The sequence below is a fragment of the Eulemur rufifrons genome, chromosome 21 (assembly GCF_041146395.1).
Source record: "Eulemur rufifrons isolate Redbay chromosome 21, OSU_ERuf_1, whole genome shotgun sequence".
Classification (NCBI taxonomy): domain Eukaryota; kingdom Metazoa; phylum Chordata; class Mammalia; order Primates; family Lemuridae; genus Eulemur; species Eulemur rufifrons.
In genome coordinates this window covers 7,295,320-7,315,682 of record NC_091003.1, presented here as the reverse complement: position 1 = coordinate 7,315,682, position 20,363 = coordinate 7,295,320, and the positions used below count along the sequence as shown (strand labels likewise).

General features: G+C 39.6%; 1 protein-coding gene across 8 annotated transcripts in view; it reads left to right on the top strand.

Annotated features, from left to right (window-relative positions):
- The window catches only part of ATXN2 (ataxin 2), a 101,170-nt gene extending 81,265 nt beyond the window's left edge, over positions 1-19,905 (top strand). For 2 of the 8 annotated variants that reach the window (XM_069497287.1, XM_069497286.1), the window contains exons 19-25: positions 4,850-5,034; positions 5,344-5,476; positions 9,556-9,609; positions 15,161-15,306; positions 15,848-16,075; positions 18,269-18,437; positions 19,280-19,381. In XM_069497287.1, the coding sequence (XP_069353388.1) occupies positions 4,850-5,034; positions 5,344-5,476; positions 9,556-9,609; positions 15,161-15,306; positions 15,848-16,075; positions 18,269-18,437; positions 19,280-19,308 (944 nt within the window). In that variant the 3' untranslated portion in view covers positions 19,309-19,381. The other 6 variants (XM_069497293.1, XM_069497291.1, XM_069497290.1 and 3 more) reach the window with 6 other exon arrangements.
- Positions 19,906-20,363: the final 458 nt, after the last annotated feature.

Sequence of the window (20,363 nt, the reverse complement as noted above, 5' to 3'; positions counted from 1 at the left end):
GTTCCCCTGCTTTTTTCCCCCATGCTGTTGCTTTATGGCAAAAAATCAATTGTTAGAAAGTATGTTCCCCATTCTAGAATTGTCTGTTTTATTCTTGTGGTGCCATTGATTATATTCAGGTTCAACTTTGTGGGGTGGCAGAAAACAAATACTGAATGGTTCTGTGTGCTGTGTGTTGCATTACACAGGAGGCACACAATGTATGTCCTACTTCTAGTTACAGTAAGATTGGTTAAGGGTTCAAGTGGTGATACCACAATTCCCCATTCTGCCTCCCCCATTATAAAGTTTTCTATTAATCATTTATCTAATTCATTGTTAATTTAATGCGTAACATCATTTTTTTAATTAGGGCTGGTTCTCAAATTTTAGTGTGTGTCAGAGTTGCTTAGGAAGAGAGAGCTTAAAAACACAAGATTGTTTGACACCACCTCCAGAGTTTCTGATTCAGTAGATTTGGGGCATACCCTGAGAATATGCATTTCTAGTGTAATTTATAAACCCAGTTTCCAAGTCATGCTGCTGGTCCAGGACCATACTTTGAAAACCTCTGTAATTAGCAGTTCAAAATGGTGATTTCCTAGCATTTGTTTTTTCTTCTCCATTTGTTAGATAGAATCATTCTGTAAAGGATTGTTCTTTTCAGCTAGGGCATTTGGTTATCCTGAAATCATTTGTATAGGGTAGGCAGGATACATTCTGAATTCATTCCAATTTTCAGAGTGAGAAGTTGGTGCCCTTGTCCCCTCCTAGTAGTGCCAGTGAATTTTGTTTTTTTAATGTGTGTGTCTTTCTCTCTCATTCCTATCATTTATTTATTCTTGTTTTTAAAAATACTACAAATGTATGAATTTTTATATATTCATCATCGTGTCATTTATTCTTTTTCTTGCTCCCATTGTCCTATCTTAGATCCGTGGGAATTTCTTTAAGTTGGTTTCTGTGTCCTTTTGATACTACTCGTTTGTCTTAGATAGCTTCCTCCCTTTCTCATGTTTGAGGTAAATCTTTCTCTCCTGGATTAGTTATTCCTCCAAGGAACTCTGATTCCTTTTGCTGGGCAATAGTACTTGGAAACCACTGTCTGGTCATTGGATGTGCTAGTTGTTACTAAATTGTTGCTTCTGGGCCTTTTCTATGGACTAAACAAGGAAGTGTTAACTTTCTTCATTCAGAAATTCATATTGATATTTCCAGTTCAAGTTAACATTGCACGATTTTTACTATGGCTTTGTGCTTGCATCTCTTATTCTCTCACACTGAAACTTTGGTTATTAAAAATAATAAGTGTACTATAATGTTGTATGACAAATTATCATAAACCTTAGCTACCTAAAACAACAAACATTTATTATTTCACGTAATTTCTGAGAGTCAGGAATCCAGGAACAGCTTGGCTGAAAGATTCTGCCTCCAGTCTCTTATGAAGTTGCAGACACAGTATTGGCTAGGATTGCAGTTATCTTTTTTTGTTTTTGGTATTATTTTGAGACAGAGTCTCACTCTGTTTCTGAGACTAGAGTGCCGTGGCTTCAGCCTAGCTCACAGCAGCCTCAAACTCCTGGGCTCAAGCGATCCTACTGCCTCAGCCTCCCGAGTAGCTGGGACTACAGGCATGTGCCACCATGCCCAGCTAATTTTTTTCTATATAGTTTGAGTTGTCCAGCTAATTTCTTTCTATTTTTTTAGTAGAGACGGGGTCTTGCTCTTGCTCAGGCTGGTCTGGAACTCCTAAGCTCAAATGATCCACCCGCCTCGGCCTCCCAGAGTGCTAGGATTACAGGCATGAGCCCCCACCCAGCCACAATCAATTTTAAAATGTTTTTATCACCCCAGAAACTTTGTACCCTTTAGTAGTTACTCCCCTTTCTTTCCTTCTTCCCCCCCTCCCCATACACTCTAGGCATACTAACCTACTATCTTTATAAATGTATCTATTCTGGAGATTTCATATTAATGGTATCATACTATATCTAACCTTTTGTAGGCTTCTTTCACTTAGTATGTTCTCAAGGTTCATCTGTATTGTAGCATGTGTCAGTTCTTCTTTCTTATGGCTGAATAATCCATTGTGTGAGTATACCACATTTATCTGTCATCAGTTGATGAACATTTGGGTTGTTTCCATCTTGTGGCTATGAGTAATGCTACTGTGAACATTCACATGCAAGTTTTCTATGGACTTAGGTTTTTATTTCTCTTGATATGTAATTGCTGTGTTGGAACTGCCAGACTTTTCCAAAGCAGCTGCACCATTTTGCATTCTTACCAGTAATATACGAGTATTCCAGTTTCTCCACATCCTAACCAGCATTGTCTTTGCTTTGTGGTTATGAAGTGGTATCTCATTGTGGTTTTGATTTGCATTTCTTTAATGACTAATCTTGAGCATCTTTTTATGTGTTTATTGGCCATTTATATATCTTCTTTGGAGAAATGTCTATTCAAATACTTGACCTGGTTTTTAGTTCAGATATTTTTCTTTTAATTACTTAGTTATAAGAAATCTTTATATATTCTGATATAAATCTTTCATCAGATATGTGATTTATAAATATTTTCTTGCATTTTATAGGTTGTCTTGATCGTGTCCTTTGCAGCACACAAGTTTTTAATTTTGATGAAGTTCAATTTACTTTTGTCTTTTGTTGCTTATGCTTTTGATGTCATATCTAAGAAACTATTGCCTAACTCAAGGTCACAGAGATTTACACTTACGGTGGCTTCCAAAAGTTTTATATTCACATAGCTCTTAACATACAGGTCTGTGGTCTGCTAATGATGAGTTAATTTTGTGTATGGTAGGAGGGTAGTGGTCCAAATTTATTCTTTTGCATGTGGATATTCACTGTCCCAGCACTAATTTTTTTTCCAAGTGTGAAACGAAGTTTATTGAGGAAGGGCAAGATAGGTTTACAGAGTAAGAACAAGATACAGGTCCACAGAGCAAGAACCAGATAATGTTCGCCACAGATGAACAGACCCTGTCGAAACAGGAAGGGCCAACCAGTACTATTTGTTGAAAAGATTTTTCCTCATTAAATTGTCTAGGCAGCCATGTTGACATTCATCTTGATTTTTCTCCCATCATGCACAAAAGGAAACATGCCATATGTACTGTTCTGCTTCCTGGTTTCTTTTCTTTTTTAACATCGTATGCCCTAGAAATTACTATATATCACAGTGCAGAGATTTTCCTCATTATAAGTTCTTTGTCAGATTTATGTCTTCCGTTGTATGTTCTCACAACTTGTGGCTTCTGTTTTCATTTTTTAAACTGTCTTTGAGTGCAGTGACACACCTATAATCCCAGCTCTTTGGGAGAATCCCTTGAGCACAGGAGTTCAAATTCAGCCTAGGCAACAGCGAGACCTTTATCTCTTGGGGAAAAAAAAAAAAAAAGATAAAGTGTCTTTGAAAGAGCAGAAGTGGCCGGGCGCGGTGGCTCACGCCTGTAATCCTAGCACTCTGGGAGGCCGAGGCGGGTGGATCGCTTGAGGTCAGGAGTTCGAGACCAGCCTGAGCAAGAGCGAGACCCCGTCTCTACTAAAAATAGAAAGAAATTATATGGACAACTAAAAATCTATACAGAAAAAATTAGCCGGGCATAGTGGCGCATGCCTGTAGTCCCAGCTACTCGGGAGGCTGAGGCAGTAGGATCGCTTAAGCCAAGGAGTCTGAGGTTGCTGTGAGCTAAGCTGACGCCACGGCACTCACTCTAGCCTGGGCAACAAAGTGAGACTCTGTCTCAACAACAACAAAAAAAAAAGAAAGAGCAGAAGTTTTAAATTTTGGAATCCATTTTATGAGGGTTTTGGTATGGTGGTGCTTTTATTTCCTACGTTTGCACACTCTGAGGTTGCAAAGATTTTCTCCTTTGGGAGAAAACTTTTTAAAGAAGTTTTATATTAAATAATTTTTCAATTTCTTCTCTTTTAATGAATTTTAACATTTATATATTCTGGTTATAAGTCCTTTATCCGATATAGATATTATGAATGTTTTCTCCCAATCTGTGGCTGCTTTTTGACCAGGTTAGTTTTTTTGAAGAGTCTATGTTGATGAAACCCCATTTGTGAAGTTTTTGACTTAAGGTTGTTTTTTTGTATCATAATAAGAATATTTTACCTACCTCTGGTTATGAATATTTTTATGTTTTCTTCTAGAAGTTTAATAGTTTTAGCCTTTATAATTAGGTGTATGATTGATTTCCAGTTAATTGGATCTGTTTTGGTTTTTTATCATGCTTTTGTTTTTCTCAAAATGAACCCAGTGCCCTTCTCCAGCAAGTGCCATAATTTGATATATAACACAGGCACAACACCTCCCCGCTCTTCTTATGGCAGAGATAAAAAGTACACAGGGATTATCTCAGAAGTGGTGTGAAGGAAAAGTCATTTTGTAGTGCTATGAGAGTTTATTTCAGGGATTTGATCAAGTCTGAGGGTCATAGAGGAAGAATTAGAGGTATTTATGTAAATAATAGCTTTTGCCTGGTTAAATGGTGTCTTCATTCTCTGAGCTAAAGAACTTGTGTGTGTGTTGGGGTAGGGAGAGCTGTATTTGTACTAAGAAATAAACTCTAATTGTTAAAGAATTAAAATGGTAAAATATTTTTTTTAAAAAAGTCTCAGGGTCATGATAGAGGGCCTCTCTGAGGAAGTTGCTTTCAAGCTGACACCTGAAGAAAGAGTCAGAATTATCCCAGCTGGGAGTTGAGGACTGTGTTTGAGGCTGAGGACTAGGGTGTGTGATAGGAAAACATCCCTGAGTGGTGGGAGACCATTCAATGTGTGTATTACACTGAGGAGATACTGTTTTGTAATAATAAGTCATCTTTTCTCTATAGTACCAAATATGCCCCAACAGCGGCAAGACCAGCATCACCAGAGCACCATGATGCACCCAGCCTCTGCAGCAGGCCCACCGATTGTAGCCACCCCACCAGCTTACTCCACGCAATACGTTGCCTATAGTCCTCAACAGTTTCCAAATCAACCACTTGTTCAGCATGTGCCACATTATCAGTCTCAGGTAAGACTGATGCAGCCTCTTAATACTTTGTTCCATTTTAAAAATCTTAAGTTTTAGTAAAGTAAATGGATTTTCCTTTATATTTTTTGCGTTGTATTTTGATGGGGCAGATAGCTGAGGCCTTAGGGGCCCTTTTAAGGATATATTCAGAGTTTACCGATCAAGAGTTTCAAAGGAAGCAGCCAAGAGAGGTTTTTAAATTTTCTATTATCTTTGGAAACCGTGAAGTTAAAAATCTAACTATAATCTATCTGCTTGGCTCTATTTGATATTTTAATGTTTTTTTCTTTACTTTTTGTTTGAAAACAGCATCCTCACGTCTACAGTCCTGTCATACAGGGTAACGCTAGGATGATGGCACCGCCAGCACATGCCCAGCCTGGTTTAGTGTCTTCATCAGCAGCTCAGTACGGAGCTCATGAGCAGACACATGCCATGTATGGTAGGAAGCACTTCGTTTGTCTTTTTCAGTGTGTGTGACAATTCTTAATTTGTTTTAGAGCTCTGAAAAGATATTCGTTCTAAGAATAATCTGCCCTTTTATGACATTGAGAGTAAAGAATCTAAAGGAAAAGATGAACCCATATCTCTCCCTGAGCTATGCTGTATAAATCTTGGCAAATAATTTCTACCTCTGTACCTGGAATTCCTCTGTCTTCACATCTGTCCTGCTGTAACTGAAATGTGATGATGTACATAATGGCACAGCATCTTTTGTGGAGAAAGGTACCTTTCTCCTCTTCCTCATTAGTATTATCATTTGGGATAGCCTGCCTAAGACATGGCAAGAAAATTTTACCACAGTAAAAGCATAAAAGCATTCTCCAGCATGAAAACATTCTGCTTCACTCCTTGCTCTGGGGGTTACTGGCATTACATATTTTTGTTGCTATGTGTTATAATGATACTGTATTTCTACATCGTGCTGTATTTTAAGTGGTTGAAATTGTATAATATTAGATCTGTTTTAGACATGATTCAGACTCTATAAATCAATGTAAACAGAATGGCAAAATGAAAAGTATTTGTATAAAATTAAACAGTATTTATCTATAAGAATAATAAGGAAAGAAAATCTTAGTTTTGTGATTAGAGAATTTTATGTAGGTCAACTTAGCTGTCTAAAACACTAAAACACGTAATTTAAAATAAATTGAAAATAGAATTTTAAATAAAATTTTCACTTGCTTATCTTACAGATCACCTCAGATTATGTTTTTTTCAAAATATACCTTTAATGAATGCCAGTTTTATTTTTATTTTTATTTATTTTAGTGTCATGACCCAGAGATAAAATACCAGTTTCATTAAGGTGTTAGATTTGTTCCACACATTTCTCAGAACTCCTGTATCATCATTTAGTTTTCCCATTGGTATTTCAGTTTTTTTGGAGGAGATAAATTTAGATTTATTAATATATTGGAAAGTGTACCACTATGAAAATGAAATTACAACTACATGGACATTTCATTTTTTTAAACCTCTTTAAACTTTTTGAATGACTAAGAATGTAAAGCTTTTCATTCTTTGTTTAATTTAGATACCTTGCATGAACAAGTCTAGGCAAAATTGAGTTGTTTAATAATTTACAGATTTCTGGCAAACCTCTAGTTTGAGATATTACTGCTTTTCAAGCTTTCTGTATTCTCCTTTTAAAAACAAGTAAGTTGTAACATTATGTTAGTAAGAATAGGACTTAAGCAGCAACAGGTATCCTCCTATCACCTGTAACCTACAATTTATGCTTTCTTCCTGGAGGCTTGTTCTGTCACAAAGGTTCACGAATGATAGGAGGGTGTACACAATTAAAGGCATTTATTTTTATAAAATACGTAAGTCTGGTCTTAATTTTCCACATTATTACTTTAAGCTTTTTGTGGATTATATGTTTTAAATAAAAATGGTGTAATTGCTATGTTTTGGAAAACATTTTTTTTAAGAAGTTCATCTGTAATTTAATTGGAAAAGATACTGACAGACTGATTTATGATTTTGGTTATGACCTGTCATTTGGCTTGTCTAGTTATCTTAACTAGGACTGACTATGCATGAAAAAGCACCACTGATTCATCATGCTGGCTTTTATGCAACTTGTATACATTTCAGCAATTTTCCAGTTTGTTAAAGGTTTAGGTGAAAAGTTCATTATGATTGTTTGTGTATTTCTGGTGAATACATCATGATTTAACACATGGAAAAAAAACATTACATTTATTCCATTTTCTGGCATACTGTCCTTGGAATAAGATCTGAAACTTTTGAGTTAAAATTTCCATTGGTTTTAGAGAACAGCTATTTGTGTACCCATGCCTTTGAGACGTTGTAGTACTGTGATGTTGAGCAGACTCTTTCTCCCCAGTGTGTTCACTCACTGCTGACGTCTGGCTTCATCTTTTGGATGGATGTTCATTGGTTTGAAACAGCCTGTTGTATGGTAAATACTGTATTTGAAGAACTAGTGGGTTTTCTAATTACCTTGCCAGAACATTTTTATTTGAAAAGCAGTTGGCCTTGGACCCCAGGTCCATTCAAGTGGGGGGTAGATAGTAAATACTGCAAACAAAACAGAACAGTAGATCTGATGTTCAGTGAAATCTGGAATGAACGAGTTAGTCATCAAAGCCAGTTCTTTTATGCCAGGAGAAAGTTACTCAACCAAATCTGAACCAATCTCCTGCAGTTTGCACGGGCTGTATTTAATTGATGTCTGGTGATGGGTGTGGACTAGGAGCAATTCTGGAGACATGATGTGGTTGTTGCTGGCTATTCAGGTTCTCTTTTGGGTACTTCAGACCCTAAAAAAGGCACTTTCTAGAAAATGAATTGGTTTTTTCCTTGCCATCACAAGCCATAATTTAATCTGCTAAAGCAAATTCTTTATTAAATCACTAATAATTTATTTGAATTATTTTAGATCTTTCAAAGCTTTGTTATGCCAAATATAAACAAAATTTTAAATACATTCTTTTAAAATACAATAAAACTGTTGCATAGAAATGCTAATTTTATACTTATCTCCCCTAAACAATTTGTTTTATATTCTCAGAGGAACCTAATACTTCTGAGTATGAATTATGTTTATTTTTAAGCTGTATCTGTCTCAGTTTTTACAACGTTGTATGCAAATAGAAGAATATGCACCCAGATGTTGCTGACAATTTTATGTCACTTTGTTGTCGTTCATTAATTGTTATGGCCATAGCAAAAGGCTTTGAGAATACAGAGGACCACTAATGACTCCAAAATGAAATCCTGGTTATTGTTTTTAAGTTTTTGGTATATTTAGACCAGGCCCAGTGGCACACACCTATAATCCCAGCACTTTGGGAGGTCAAGGCAGGAGGATCGCTTGAGCCCAGGAGTTTGAGACCAGCCTGAGCAACATAGCAAGACCCCATCTCTGCAAAAAATTTAAACATTGGCTGGGCGCAATGGTGTGCACCTGTCATCCTAGCTACATGGGAGGCTGAGGCAGGAGGATCGTTTGAGCCCAGGAGTTTGAAGCTCCAGTGATCTATGATTGGGCCACTGCACTCTAGCCTGGGCAAAATAATAATTGGTATATTTAGTATAAATGTGCTAACAGATTACCGAACAGTTAAATTGTGATTATCGAGATGTATACATTCTAAATAATTGGTGACTTTGTACCCTTTCTAGCTATCTTAGAAATGATTTTTGTCACCAGCCTCATCTTTTTGACTTCAACCTAACTTTCATCATTGCCCCTTCTAAGAAGTTACTTTAATTTTCATTTCTCTCACATCTAGTCCTCTAATTCACCTAATTTTGTTTTATGGTGGTGCTTTTACCTTTTAGAAATCGTGATGATACAATTTTTTCTATTCACTAGAGCTATCAGAAGAATTAGATCCAGAATCCTTTTTTTCATTTGTTTTTGATAGTTTATGCAGATAAGTTGGAAAATACAGTAAGTAAAAAAATAAAAAGCACCCACTATCCCTCCACTGACAACCACCTGCTAACATTTTGGTATGTCTACTTCCATATGCCCCTTTATGTAGACATATTTTAGTAAGAAATGATAACATACTCACGTTTATATGATTATGTTTCTAAACTTTTGGATCCACTACCAGATGCCTAATAAACATCTTTCAGGATGACATTTCTGTTAATGATCTTTTGCAAAATTGTATGTCTGTTGAGGTAAACTTGGTAAAAATTGTTTTATTTTGTTACATTATTTATATCAAGGTTTGTGCAGTGGAATGCCATGTTGGGTTTGTTTTTTTTTTAATTAGATAATGGTTTTATTCCTTTCATTTAAGCAAGTCAGCATGCGGAACTTGACACCTCAGTACAGAAGAACAGTGTCTTCGATTCAATCCTATTTTTTAAAATTCTGTAACAGTGTTTAAAGTGCTTGTCATCTCTTATAAAATAAAAATGAATTATGCATGAATATAAGAAGAAATTACTAATATGTCAACCTTTCCAGAAAATTGGGAAAATGCACACCTCAAAAGGCTAATTCACCTTTCTATTTCCCAAATTCAGCATGTCCCAAATTACCATACAACAAGGAGACAAGCCCTTCTTTCTACTTTGCCAGTGAGTTGGGTTTTTTATACTAATTTTAATTGTACAGTAAAACACTTTTTAAAGAATACATGTTAAGGGAGTAGACTTGTTGAACAGCATTTTCTTTGTGCCAGACAAAATCATTAAAAGCATGTCTATCTGTAATTCAGCTTTCAAAAAGGAACTGTAACACAGCTTAAAAAAGCCGGAGTTAATGAAAAATAGAGTTGTTTCAGAAATTAATTTTTGTATACCAAGCAAACATGTGACCGTTTGGGAAATGACTAATATTTTCCTTGTTCAGAGAAACTTTTCCTAAACAGCTAATTTTTTTTCATACCAAGCCACACGCTTGGTATATAAAACTTAAAAACATTAGTTTTTTAATATCCTGGTAGGAATAACTATATCCTTACCAGGATTTTTACTTGAATAGAGTTGATAAAACACTAAGTGAGAAACATTTCTGTCCTTTGAATGACTAAAGTTTTAAAATACTCAGGTAGCAGATACCTCAGGATTACTTGAGCTTAAGCAGGAGAGCATGACCTACCAGAGACTGACTTGGGCAGGACAGGTCCCCTCTCATCAGTGGAAAGGTAAACAGTTGCTCCTACATGGAGAAAGTCTGGGTGGCAGGGCTGTCTTTTGGAAATGAACTTGTAAGATGTGTTTTTCCTTTTTTGTAGGACAGTTTTTAATATAAGGCTAGTTGTGGACTTTGATATTTGAATAAGAAGGGTACTAATTTGTAGAAATCCTTTAGAAATTTATGCCATTAATATGTGTCACCTTGTGTGAAATACTGTTTTCTATAAGGCTATTTTAGAGGGTAAGGATTAAAATGTTACGTTGGGGACTAAATTTTGAATTCTTTTAAAATGATTCAATGTCTGACTCTGCTAGATGCCAGATTTAGCACTTAGAAAACATTTTGACCCTAAATTTTCATTAATTGTGCCATGACTTGGTATCCAAAAATAAGTTAATAAAATAAGTGTATATATATATTATTTATTTGGTGCTAGGAAATGTTAACAAATTTAATCCTTTAATAGATACTCTTTAAAAAGGAGTCTTGCTGTATGCATATACTATTAAAGGGAAACTCTGTCTGTGGTTATAGTGTGTAAAAAGATAGTGTCAGTAATTAATTTTATTACATAGTTCGAGGTCTCAAATGTAGTTATCCTCACCATCTTACTGTCTCTGTTAGTAGTTTTGGAGTCGTTTTCCTGGTAAGTAGCTAAAAGGTTTTTAATCATCAAACCTAAGCATTAATCACCTTAGCACAACTTCCCCTAAAAGGGAGTATCGGTACCTTTTAAAAAGAAACTAACAATTGGGCTTCTGTTTGCAATTTAATTTGCTGCTTCATTTTTCCCTGTTCTAAACCATTTTGTCATGGTTTGGCCAGGTTGCCTTTTATTCCTTATTTAGTGTTTTCAACATTTCTTTACTTCCCCTTTTCTGAATTTAACATCAACTTTAAAAGTTGGAAGATTTTGTTTTGTTTTATTTTTAAAGTTTTGCAGTGCTGGTGATCTCTCATGACTGTGCATCCAAGGTCAAAGTGACAGAACCTAGTTACAGATTCAACACAAAGCCTTATGGACTGAATTTGCTTCAGTACGATCATGGCTTAGGAAACTATTTTTGGAATGTGGTTAGTGTTACGAGGATTAGACCAGTCACCCATTTAGAATTTTAAAAATATTTATGTCAAGGAACATGTTGAATGGGAAGCTTCTGAACCAGATATGGCCCAAAGAAGCAATACTTCTTTGATTATCTTGACCTAATCCAGAAGATTTTATGAAGGCTACTAAAGTTTTATAAATAGAAGTTTAAGCTGATGAATAGCTAAATCAGAATTTTAAAGAAAGTTCACTTTATTTTTAACCTCTCAAGAGTCTTTAAAATGAGTATGTGTAAGTAACAAAGCAGTTAAACTTAGCTAAGAACTTCCTGCCCTTCGCAGGCCACTTCTCCCTCTCCCTGATTCGCTTCTCCCTCTCCCTGATTCGCTTCTCCCTCTCCCTGATTCGGCTGTATTTTTCCTTGTTTACCATATCTTGGTGCCTTTCTCTAGGCACTCTCTTCCTTTCCAACCTTTTTGTCCCCCTTGGCTTTTTAATTTTCTACTCTACTTTGTATCACTCTTAATTGGCTTTTCAAGGAACCAAACTATATTTTTGCTGTTAGTATTGAATTAAAGGGTAAGTTGCACATTTTTCCCAATGACTCACTTTCGTATTCAAGGGGGAAAGTGTTTCTGGATAAGGTACTTGCTTTCTGATATTTAGAGCCAGAAGATGAACGAAGAAAAAAATATTTCTAATTCAATCTCCTTAAATTTTATTTGCAGCTTATGATGTATATATTACATCTGCTTGATTTTTGTCCTTTTTTTTTTTTTTTTTTAATAATGCCTTATAGTTTACTGGTGTTTAGGTAGGGCAGGGATGGGGGTTTTTTTAAACAAAGCCTATATAGATTCACTCAGCATGTGTTCCTTAAAGTATTTGTGTAATGCATGCAAATTAGCTATAGATTAGAACACTATTTTGTAGCCTTTTTAAAATATATATGTATTTTTCTCGAGGATTGGGCAGCCTCCTGAACAAAAACAGGTTCAGAGAGACTCCCATTATATAACCTTTGAATACTGGTAAACTTATATCACAGAGATGCCTTTTAAAAATGTATAGTTGGCCGGGTGTGGTAGCTAACACCTGTAATCCTAGCACTCTGGGAGGATCGGTTGAGTCCAGGAGTTCGAAACCAGCCTGGGCAATATAGTGAGACCTTAATTAGCCATTATTGTAAGGAAAAAGGTCACTGGCAAAATGAATAAATAAATAAATAGATTAGCCAGGCATGGTGATGTGCACCTGTAGTCCCAGCTACTTGGAAGGCTGAGGCAGGAGGATCGCTTTAGGCCAGGAGTTTGAGGTTGCAGTGAGCTATGATGATGCCACTGCACTCCAACTGGGGCAACAGAGTGAGACCCTCTCTCAAAAAAAAGTATAGTAAAAATATTTCATCTTTAATTTTCTCTTCAAATAATTTTAGGATTTTTTTACATTTTTCCAGTTGATGAATAACAATTATGAGACTTCATGTGTGTAAATTATTCTCTATTATTACTATTTTATATTAATACTTAGAAGATAATTAAAAGTAAAATTTTAAACTTTTCAGGACAAAATTTCTTGAATAAACACAGTTAAAAAAAAATTAAAAACTCTGAGATTCTATACTTAATGAAACTCCACAAATAGAATTTGGAATTTGGCAATTGCTTTCCCTCAGATTTAGCATTGCTACAAATGACGTATTTAAGAAGCTGACAGTAGGTGTGGGAGGTATTTAGAGAGACAGGGTCTCGCTCTGTTGTGCAGGCAGGAGTACAGTGGAGTCATCATAGTTCACTGTAACCTTGAATTCCTAGGCTCAAGAGATCCTCCTGCCTCAGCCTCCCGAATAGCTGGGCAAAAGGTGCATGCTGCCGCGCCCAGTTAATTTTTCTTACTTTTATAGAGACCAGCATCTCGGTACGTTGCACAGTCTGATCTCAAACTCTTGGCCTCAAGCCGTCCTCTGGCCTCAGCCTCTCAAAGTTCTGGGATGACAGGCATGAGCCATCACACCTGGCCCTGGTTGCGGGGCGGGGCGGGGTGGGGGGGGATTTTAATGCTAATGGTTTAAAAATAAGGGACCATGAATTACTGTAGACATCACTATCCAATAGAACTTTCTGTGATAGAAATGTGCTACAAAACTGCACTAATACAGTAGCCACTGACTATGTGTGGCTATTTCACAAAAGAAAATTTTTAAATGAGTAAGATTTTTACAAGAACAAGAAAGGTTCAAAGTTTTTGTCAAGTCTATTTAAGACAAGTCAGAGCCTAACAGTCTGGGGCACTGGAAGTAAACTTAGCGTGAGGGTGAGGGCCAGCCTGTTAACGAGCCAGGGAGGTAGGCGAAGAGCCTGCTTTCATAGACTCATGGGGCTGTGAAGCTCAAGAAGGCAGTTAGCACATCATCTGTTCCAGGTCCCAGAAAACATCCAGTACCCTCAAAAACATTCAGTGAATATGTTGCCATTTTTTTTGGGTTAACAGATTCATGTGTATGTTAATTCTTACAGCCTAGAAAATTTTTCCAGTGTAAAAACTTGGTCAGTCTAAACTGGGTATTAAGAATATTAATGCCAGCTGTGGTGTTGGCAGTGGATGCACAGGTGATCCTAGCACTGGCTGTTTGCCCCTGCCTTTTCCTCTTCCAAGAGATACATGTGTAGTTTGAAACATAACTGTTTGGGCTGGAGTGCTGGTGGCCCTTAGCCCTAAAATGTCAAGCATTAGAACCGCTCCATGTGCCTAACCCTCTGCTTACCATTTATGTGGGACATACCCAGAGTCATCTATGCCGGTGACTCCTGGCAGCTGTGCCTATCAGACTGCTGGAGTTAGGGTCCCTGATACCAAAGCTGGGCTTGCTTCTCCACTGTCAGTCTCCCATGTGTCTGTGTTTGCTAACATGTTCTATGAAGAATGTGAGGAGCTATTTTGGAATTGTTTCTGAGTACAAGCTTAGCTTCTAAGGGATTTTAGGGTTGATTTCTTGAGAGAGGGCTGAAAGTCATGCCTTGCCAGAGCTGTCTGGAAAACACTCTGTTCTCAGCTCATTGCCACATCCACGATCACTAGAAGCAGTGAACACATCCCACTGTGCTTCTGATTCACAACTTGCTTTTTTTGAAAAGACATAAACAAATGAATTTATACCTATCTCCCTGCTTTGTACCAAAGTATGATCCATGCTGAGATTTGCAAAGAATTGGCTTTGGGTTCTTATCTTTATTTTAACTTAAACTGGCCCATCATATTTCTTTTGAAACTACTCTAGCTAATAAGATTCTTCCTAAAGTGCTGGAACACTTTGAAGGGAGTTCATTTTTCTACATAGTTTACGTAATTTCATCTACTGGATTTTATAAAGCAAAGGTGGGAGATTCTTGAGTATGGCCTGGGGGAACAAACGGAGTGGCCGAGTGGCTCCTGTGATTGGCTGAAATTGTGGTCATTTGGCCCTGATGATAGAGCCCTGACCTTGTCACGTAGCTTACAGAGCCCCTCCCCCAGCTAGTCTGCGCCCACAGGACATTGCTCCAGGGCAGTAGCATGGTGAGGTTAGCCAGATGATGGCCTTGAGCTAAAGAGAGTGTGTATGTGTGTGTGTCTGTGAGCGTGGATTGAGTTGTTTCTGCCTATGCTTTTAAGTTGCCTTTTCAGGAAAACTTAGTGACTATTTTAAGAATAAATTCAAACTAGTTTTTAATGTATACAGCTATATTATGATATGAATCAAATGCTAGTCTGATTGTTAAGTAATAACTTTATACTTATTTTTCAAAAACAATGGATGGCTTAAATGGAGTCCACTGTAGAGATTGGGTGCAGCATGAGTTAGGCATTGTAAGCGTCAAGAAAGCTCAGTTGGTGAGGCAGACAGGAGCGAGGGAGGTCGTCACACATGGCAGTTGTACATGCTCCTTTTTCTTTCACTTTAGTTTCCACGGGCTCCCTTGCTCAGCAGTATGCGCACCCTAACGCTACCCTGCACCCACATACTCCACATCCTCAGCCTTCAGCCACACCCACTGGACAGCAACAAAGCCAACATGGTGGAAGTCATCCTGCACCCAGTCCTGTTCAGGTAAGGAGAAACTCATAGATCCACATACAGTTGCTTCCTGGTTCTCGTCACTCAGTGCTTTCTTCAGGCACCAGGTACCATGTGATCAGCACACATGGCACGTCCACCCTCATGTAGTCAGATACAGCTGTGCCCCTGGGCAGGGGTTTCTTTTTTAATCACGTTAAGATACATGTTGATAATGTGATTGGATAAGCTCTGGAAACGTTTAATCATACTTGTTAATGGAGGCAGGTAAGGATCTCTCTGACATCTGTTAGTTCTCTGGGACAGGAGTGTTGTTTGACCTCTCTTGGTTGGAGGCTTCAAACTGCCAGGCTGAGAATCGGGTTTCTGCACCCCAGAAAAGAATGTCTCTGGATAGGAAGCACCCCGTCCCTGCTCTTACCTCCCCATACGTTCTCCTGTACTCCCCAGTGCCACCATCTTAGGCCCACGTGTGCAAATCTCAGCTCTGTGTGTGTAACCTTCAGCCGCCTTTCACTAAAGATGTTTTTCTCTCCATTCTTCCCCGCCGCACCGTCTCTGCGGTTCTGTGCAGCACCATCAGCACCAGGCTGCCCAGGCTCTCCATCTGGCCAGTCCGCAGCAGCAGTCCGCCATCTACCACGCAGGGCTCGCGCCAACCCCACCTTCCATGACACCTGCCTCTAATACGCAGTCGCCACAGAATAGCTTCCCCACAGCACAGCAGACCGTCTTTACGATCCATCCTTCTCACGTCCAGCCGGCATATACCAACCCACCCCACATGGCCCACGTACCTCAGGTAAACCAGCTTTAGCCAACTTTCTGTGAAGACCGAGTAGAATGTGAAGGTTATCAGATAAGCAGCTAAGAGCCAGATGCTGTCCCAGCTAGGAAACCCTGTGTGTGATGCCATTTGCCTGTCTCCCTTTCCCTGCCCGAATACACGTGATCTGGCCCTAAATGAATGTTTGTGTGGTTTTGTAATGGGATCAGTGAAGTCGCTGATTGGTCAGTCCTTTAACGTTTCCCAACTAAGACCTTAAAAATATCTTTGACTCTGGAATGCAACCCAGCCCTTCTTTCCTTTCTGTGTCTGCTTTGCTATGTCTATATAGCTTCATTACTATATATATGTGTGCATATATATATATATACACCCTTTCACACGTACACATGGAAGCCTGGCAGGGATGATGGGCCTTCACAGTTTCTCAGCTCTCCGAGGCGATTACCCTGGGCCTGTCAGCTTGAATGGTAGTCATAGGAGTTCCAGAGAAAAATCTGTCCGATTGTTTTCCCTGGTTATTCATACATCTGCTTTGACCTTATGTTGTACTTATTGAGAGGGTTTGGCCTTTGGCGCAGTGTCACTAGAAGCTGGAAGCACTCAGGTGTTCCCATTTTCCTTAAAGAGCAGCCCTAAAAGCACTTTGGAGCTCACCTCCAGTGTACCCTTCTAAAGGTGGAAAGGTGTGGTTGCCATCCCAGTGGTTGCTGTCTGCATCAGCTGCTGACAGAGGTTCAATGCAATCCAGGGCCAAGTTGGATTGTCTTAATGAGGAGAAGGAGCGGCACTGAAGTTGGGCTCTAATGCTGTCCTTGAGGCCCTCCCTGGGGCTGCTAAGGGTGAATTGGCTGTATTAGATGTCTTTTTCTGCTACTTGCATAACGGAACTCTCTTGGGCGGGTCTAAATGAGACCTGCCACTCTGAGTTCCATTTCCTGTCAAATTGTGCGCCAGTGAGGCTCTGGCAAGGTGTGGGCTAGAGATGCAGCTCAGTTGGATCTCTCTCTCTGAAGGCTGCCTTGTAATTAGGGTTCCACAGCTCTGGGAAGTTTGGGCGTCCTCACCCTGCAAAGATTAAGTTCTGTGGTGTAGTGCACTGCAGTTGATTTGCTTCTGATAGTGGGGAGGGGAGCTGGTTTGGTCAGTGTGGGTCAGTGTGGTTTGGTGGAATCAGTCATAAGAGCTGGGGTCCTGTAGATGTCTAGCAGAGGCTGGTGGCTAAGTAGGTATGTGAACTTACATGTAAGTTGGGGTCCCTAAAACCTCACTGTGTTTTTGTGCTGAAAGGAAGAAAAGGTTAACATAGGGAGCTCAGATGTGCCGTGGGCCCACTTGAATATGTAAGAGTAAAAACAGCATGTCATTCAAGGCTTATCATGGTCTAGAAGAGTGCACAGTATGGGAGGCAGGAAACAAGAGCTCTTCCTGGCCCTGGCAAACCCCTGCAGAGCTGGGACCCAACTATTTGGACTGACTATAAAATCACCTTTCCAACTTGACAGTGAGACCAGGTCGAACTCGCTATCACTTGGTATAGGGACACTGGGCTGGCCCAGGTGATTTCTGATTACTCCTTCCCGTCTCACTGGAGCCATTAACTATAACCTCCTCCTCCTCCTGCTCCATCAGCGTATCTTTTAGAGAGTCAAAAGTCTCTTCTTCCTGCTTGGTGAGCAGACCAGAAGCAGAGGGAAAGGGGCAAATGTGGAGAGGTCTAAGTAACCCATCAATGGAATTTGACAGTCCCTGCTTATGTTGTAGTAATCTGCTTTCCTATTTGAAAGGGATGTTATCTGCAGAACTACCTCAGGTCCCACATGGAAGCCAGATTCTGAAGCATCATCGCATCTTGTGTCTTCATTAAGTTGAGAAAGCTGTCCTTGGATCAGGGGTCTGGTCTTTGTGAAGCCCTTGTTCCACACATAGAATATAATGATCAGAAAGTTTTTGTCCAGGACATTCCAGCCCTGACTTTCACCCAGGCTCATTTGGTGCCTGCTCCCCTAACCTTGCAGGATGTGCCAAAAGGTGAAACATGTCTGTAGGTCAGTTGATGATCTACTAGGGAATGTCCCCAGAGAAGAGAACTGGGCCCTGAGGCCCTTGCCCTATCTTGAGAGTCCCAGCCCAGAGAAAGGAACACAGTTGACATGTTGTTTAAGCCGGAGATGTTGCCTGTATGCGTAAAAGAGCTCTCTGTTTCAGGCTCATGTACAGTCAGGAATGGTTCCTTCTCATCCAACTGCCCATGCGCCAATGATGCTAATGACGACACAGCCACCCGGCGGTCCCCAGGCCGCCCTCGCTCAAAGTGCACTACAGCCCATTCCAGTCTCGACAACAGCGCATTTCCCCTATATGACGCACCCTTCAGGTGAGGCGTGTGTGTGCAGGGGCCGCCGGGGCACCCCAAAGCATTCTGCTCGCACAGGTCAAATGGCAGGCAGGGTCAGCGCTTCCAGCCCCGAATTCGAGAACTTAGCAAGACCCATCCACAAGTGCGGTACAGCAGGGACTGTGGCGATCAGTTCAGAGTCAGGGCCTGAGGCTTCCAGGAGCCGAGTCTGTGCGTGTTCTGATGGTATACAGGATTTGGCTTGATGAGAAGCAGCAGCATTTGTGTAGCCGATGCATGCCTAGGACTCAGTTGGCCTTCCTTGTTATGCTAGGCTGGACAGGGCAGTGTTTTCCTTCCTGAGTCCCAACAGTCTGACACGTGGGGGGTTATGACCACAGCAGTGATTGTAGCTCTGGAGAAGACGACTGCTGAGCAAGTGCTGTGTACGGATTGGCTTTGAGTGTAGCGTCAGCTCCAGCCTATGCCCTGCCAGGGAGAGAGCGCCCATGAGTGTGCTCGACCACTTGATGGCTGCCATGGCGGTATTTCATAGTCCGACCTGTTCCTCTGAAAGCAATACTGGTGCTTGGCTAACATTTGGGGAGGGGGTATGTTAAGGCCTTTTTCCTACCCCATGAGCAACAAGTCTTCTGGGAGTTTTATCTGAAGTGGTTTTACGTCTGACTGGTTTGTTTCTTCTCACCCACCCACCCACCCCTCCCCCTCTTGGTGCAGATGGGAACCGGGGAAAGTGAACTAAATTTTGAGTCTCGTTCAGGTAGCACAAGGATAGATTACAGTCATGTGCTGCAGAGACACTAGGCTCGTGTGCGGTGTTGCCAGTTTTCTGTTTAAATATTCACTTTTCTTTTTTACAGTACAAGCCCACCACCAACAGCAGCTGTAAGGCTGCCCTGGAGGAACCGAAAGGCCAAATTCCCTCCTCCCTTCTACTGCTTCTACCAACTGGAAGCACAGAAAACTAGAATTTCATTTATTTTGTTTTTAAAAAATATATGTTGATTTCTTGTAACATCCAATAGGAATGTTAACAGTTCACTTGCAGTGGAAGACATTTGGACCGAGTAGAGGCATTTAGGAACTTGTGGGCTATTCCATAATTCCATACGCTGTTTCAAAGTCCCGCAAGTACCCCAGCTCTGCTTGCCAAAACTGGAAGTTATTTATTTTTTAATGACCCTTGAAAGTCATGAACACATCAGCTAGCAACAGAAGTAACAAGAGTGATTCTTGCTGCTATTACCGCAAAAAAAAAAAAAAAAAAAAAAATCAAGACTCGGAACGCCCTTTTACTAAACTTGACAAAGGTTCGGTAAATTCTTACCGTCAAACTGACGGATTATTATTTATAAATCAAGTTTGATGAGGTGATCACTGTCTACAGTGGTCAACTTTTAAGTTAAGGGACAAACTTTTACTTTGTAGATAATATAAAATAAAAACTTAAAAAAAATTAAAAAATAAAAAAAGTTTTAAAAACTGATAAAGTTAGTGTGTGTTTGTATAAGCTACTTCTATTTTAGGATACTTAGTATCACGGCAGGTGGGCGGAATGTGCTTTTTTAATATCCTGGAAGGTATTTGTCAAATTATTTTTCTTCTTCACCTTTAGTTCTGGTTCAAGGTATCTCTAGAAAAAGACAAGACTGAGATATTCTTTGGTGGATTAGAGGTCTGCTTCAGGAGGAGGAAGGTTGGCCAAGGTTGGGCAGCACTGAAATCCCACGTCCTCAGGCTGACACCGAATCTGTAAGCTTCCTTTTTAATATCTCCTGAACCAAAATGCTTGTCATTAGTCGTCTCAATTCAGGCATCTGTTTTACCAGTAGGGGGCAGGAGACACTTTATAAAAAAAAAACTGCAATAAATCCAAAGGGCAGAAAGATAGGGAGATTACAAAGCAGCTTACTGACACACTCATAGGTGCTCGCTCATATTCCC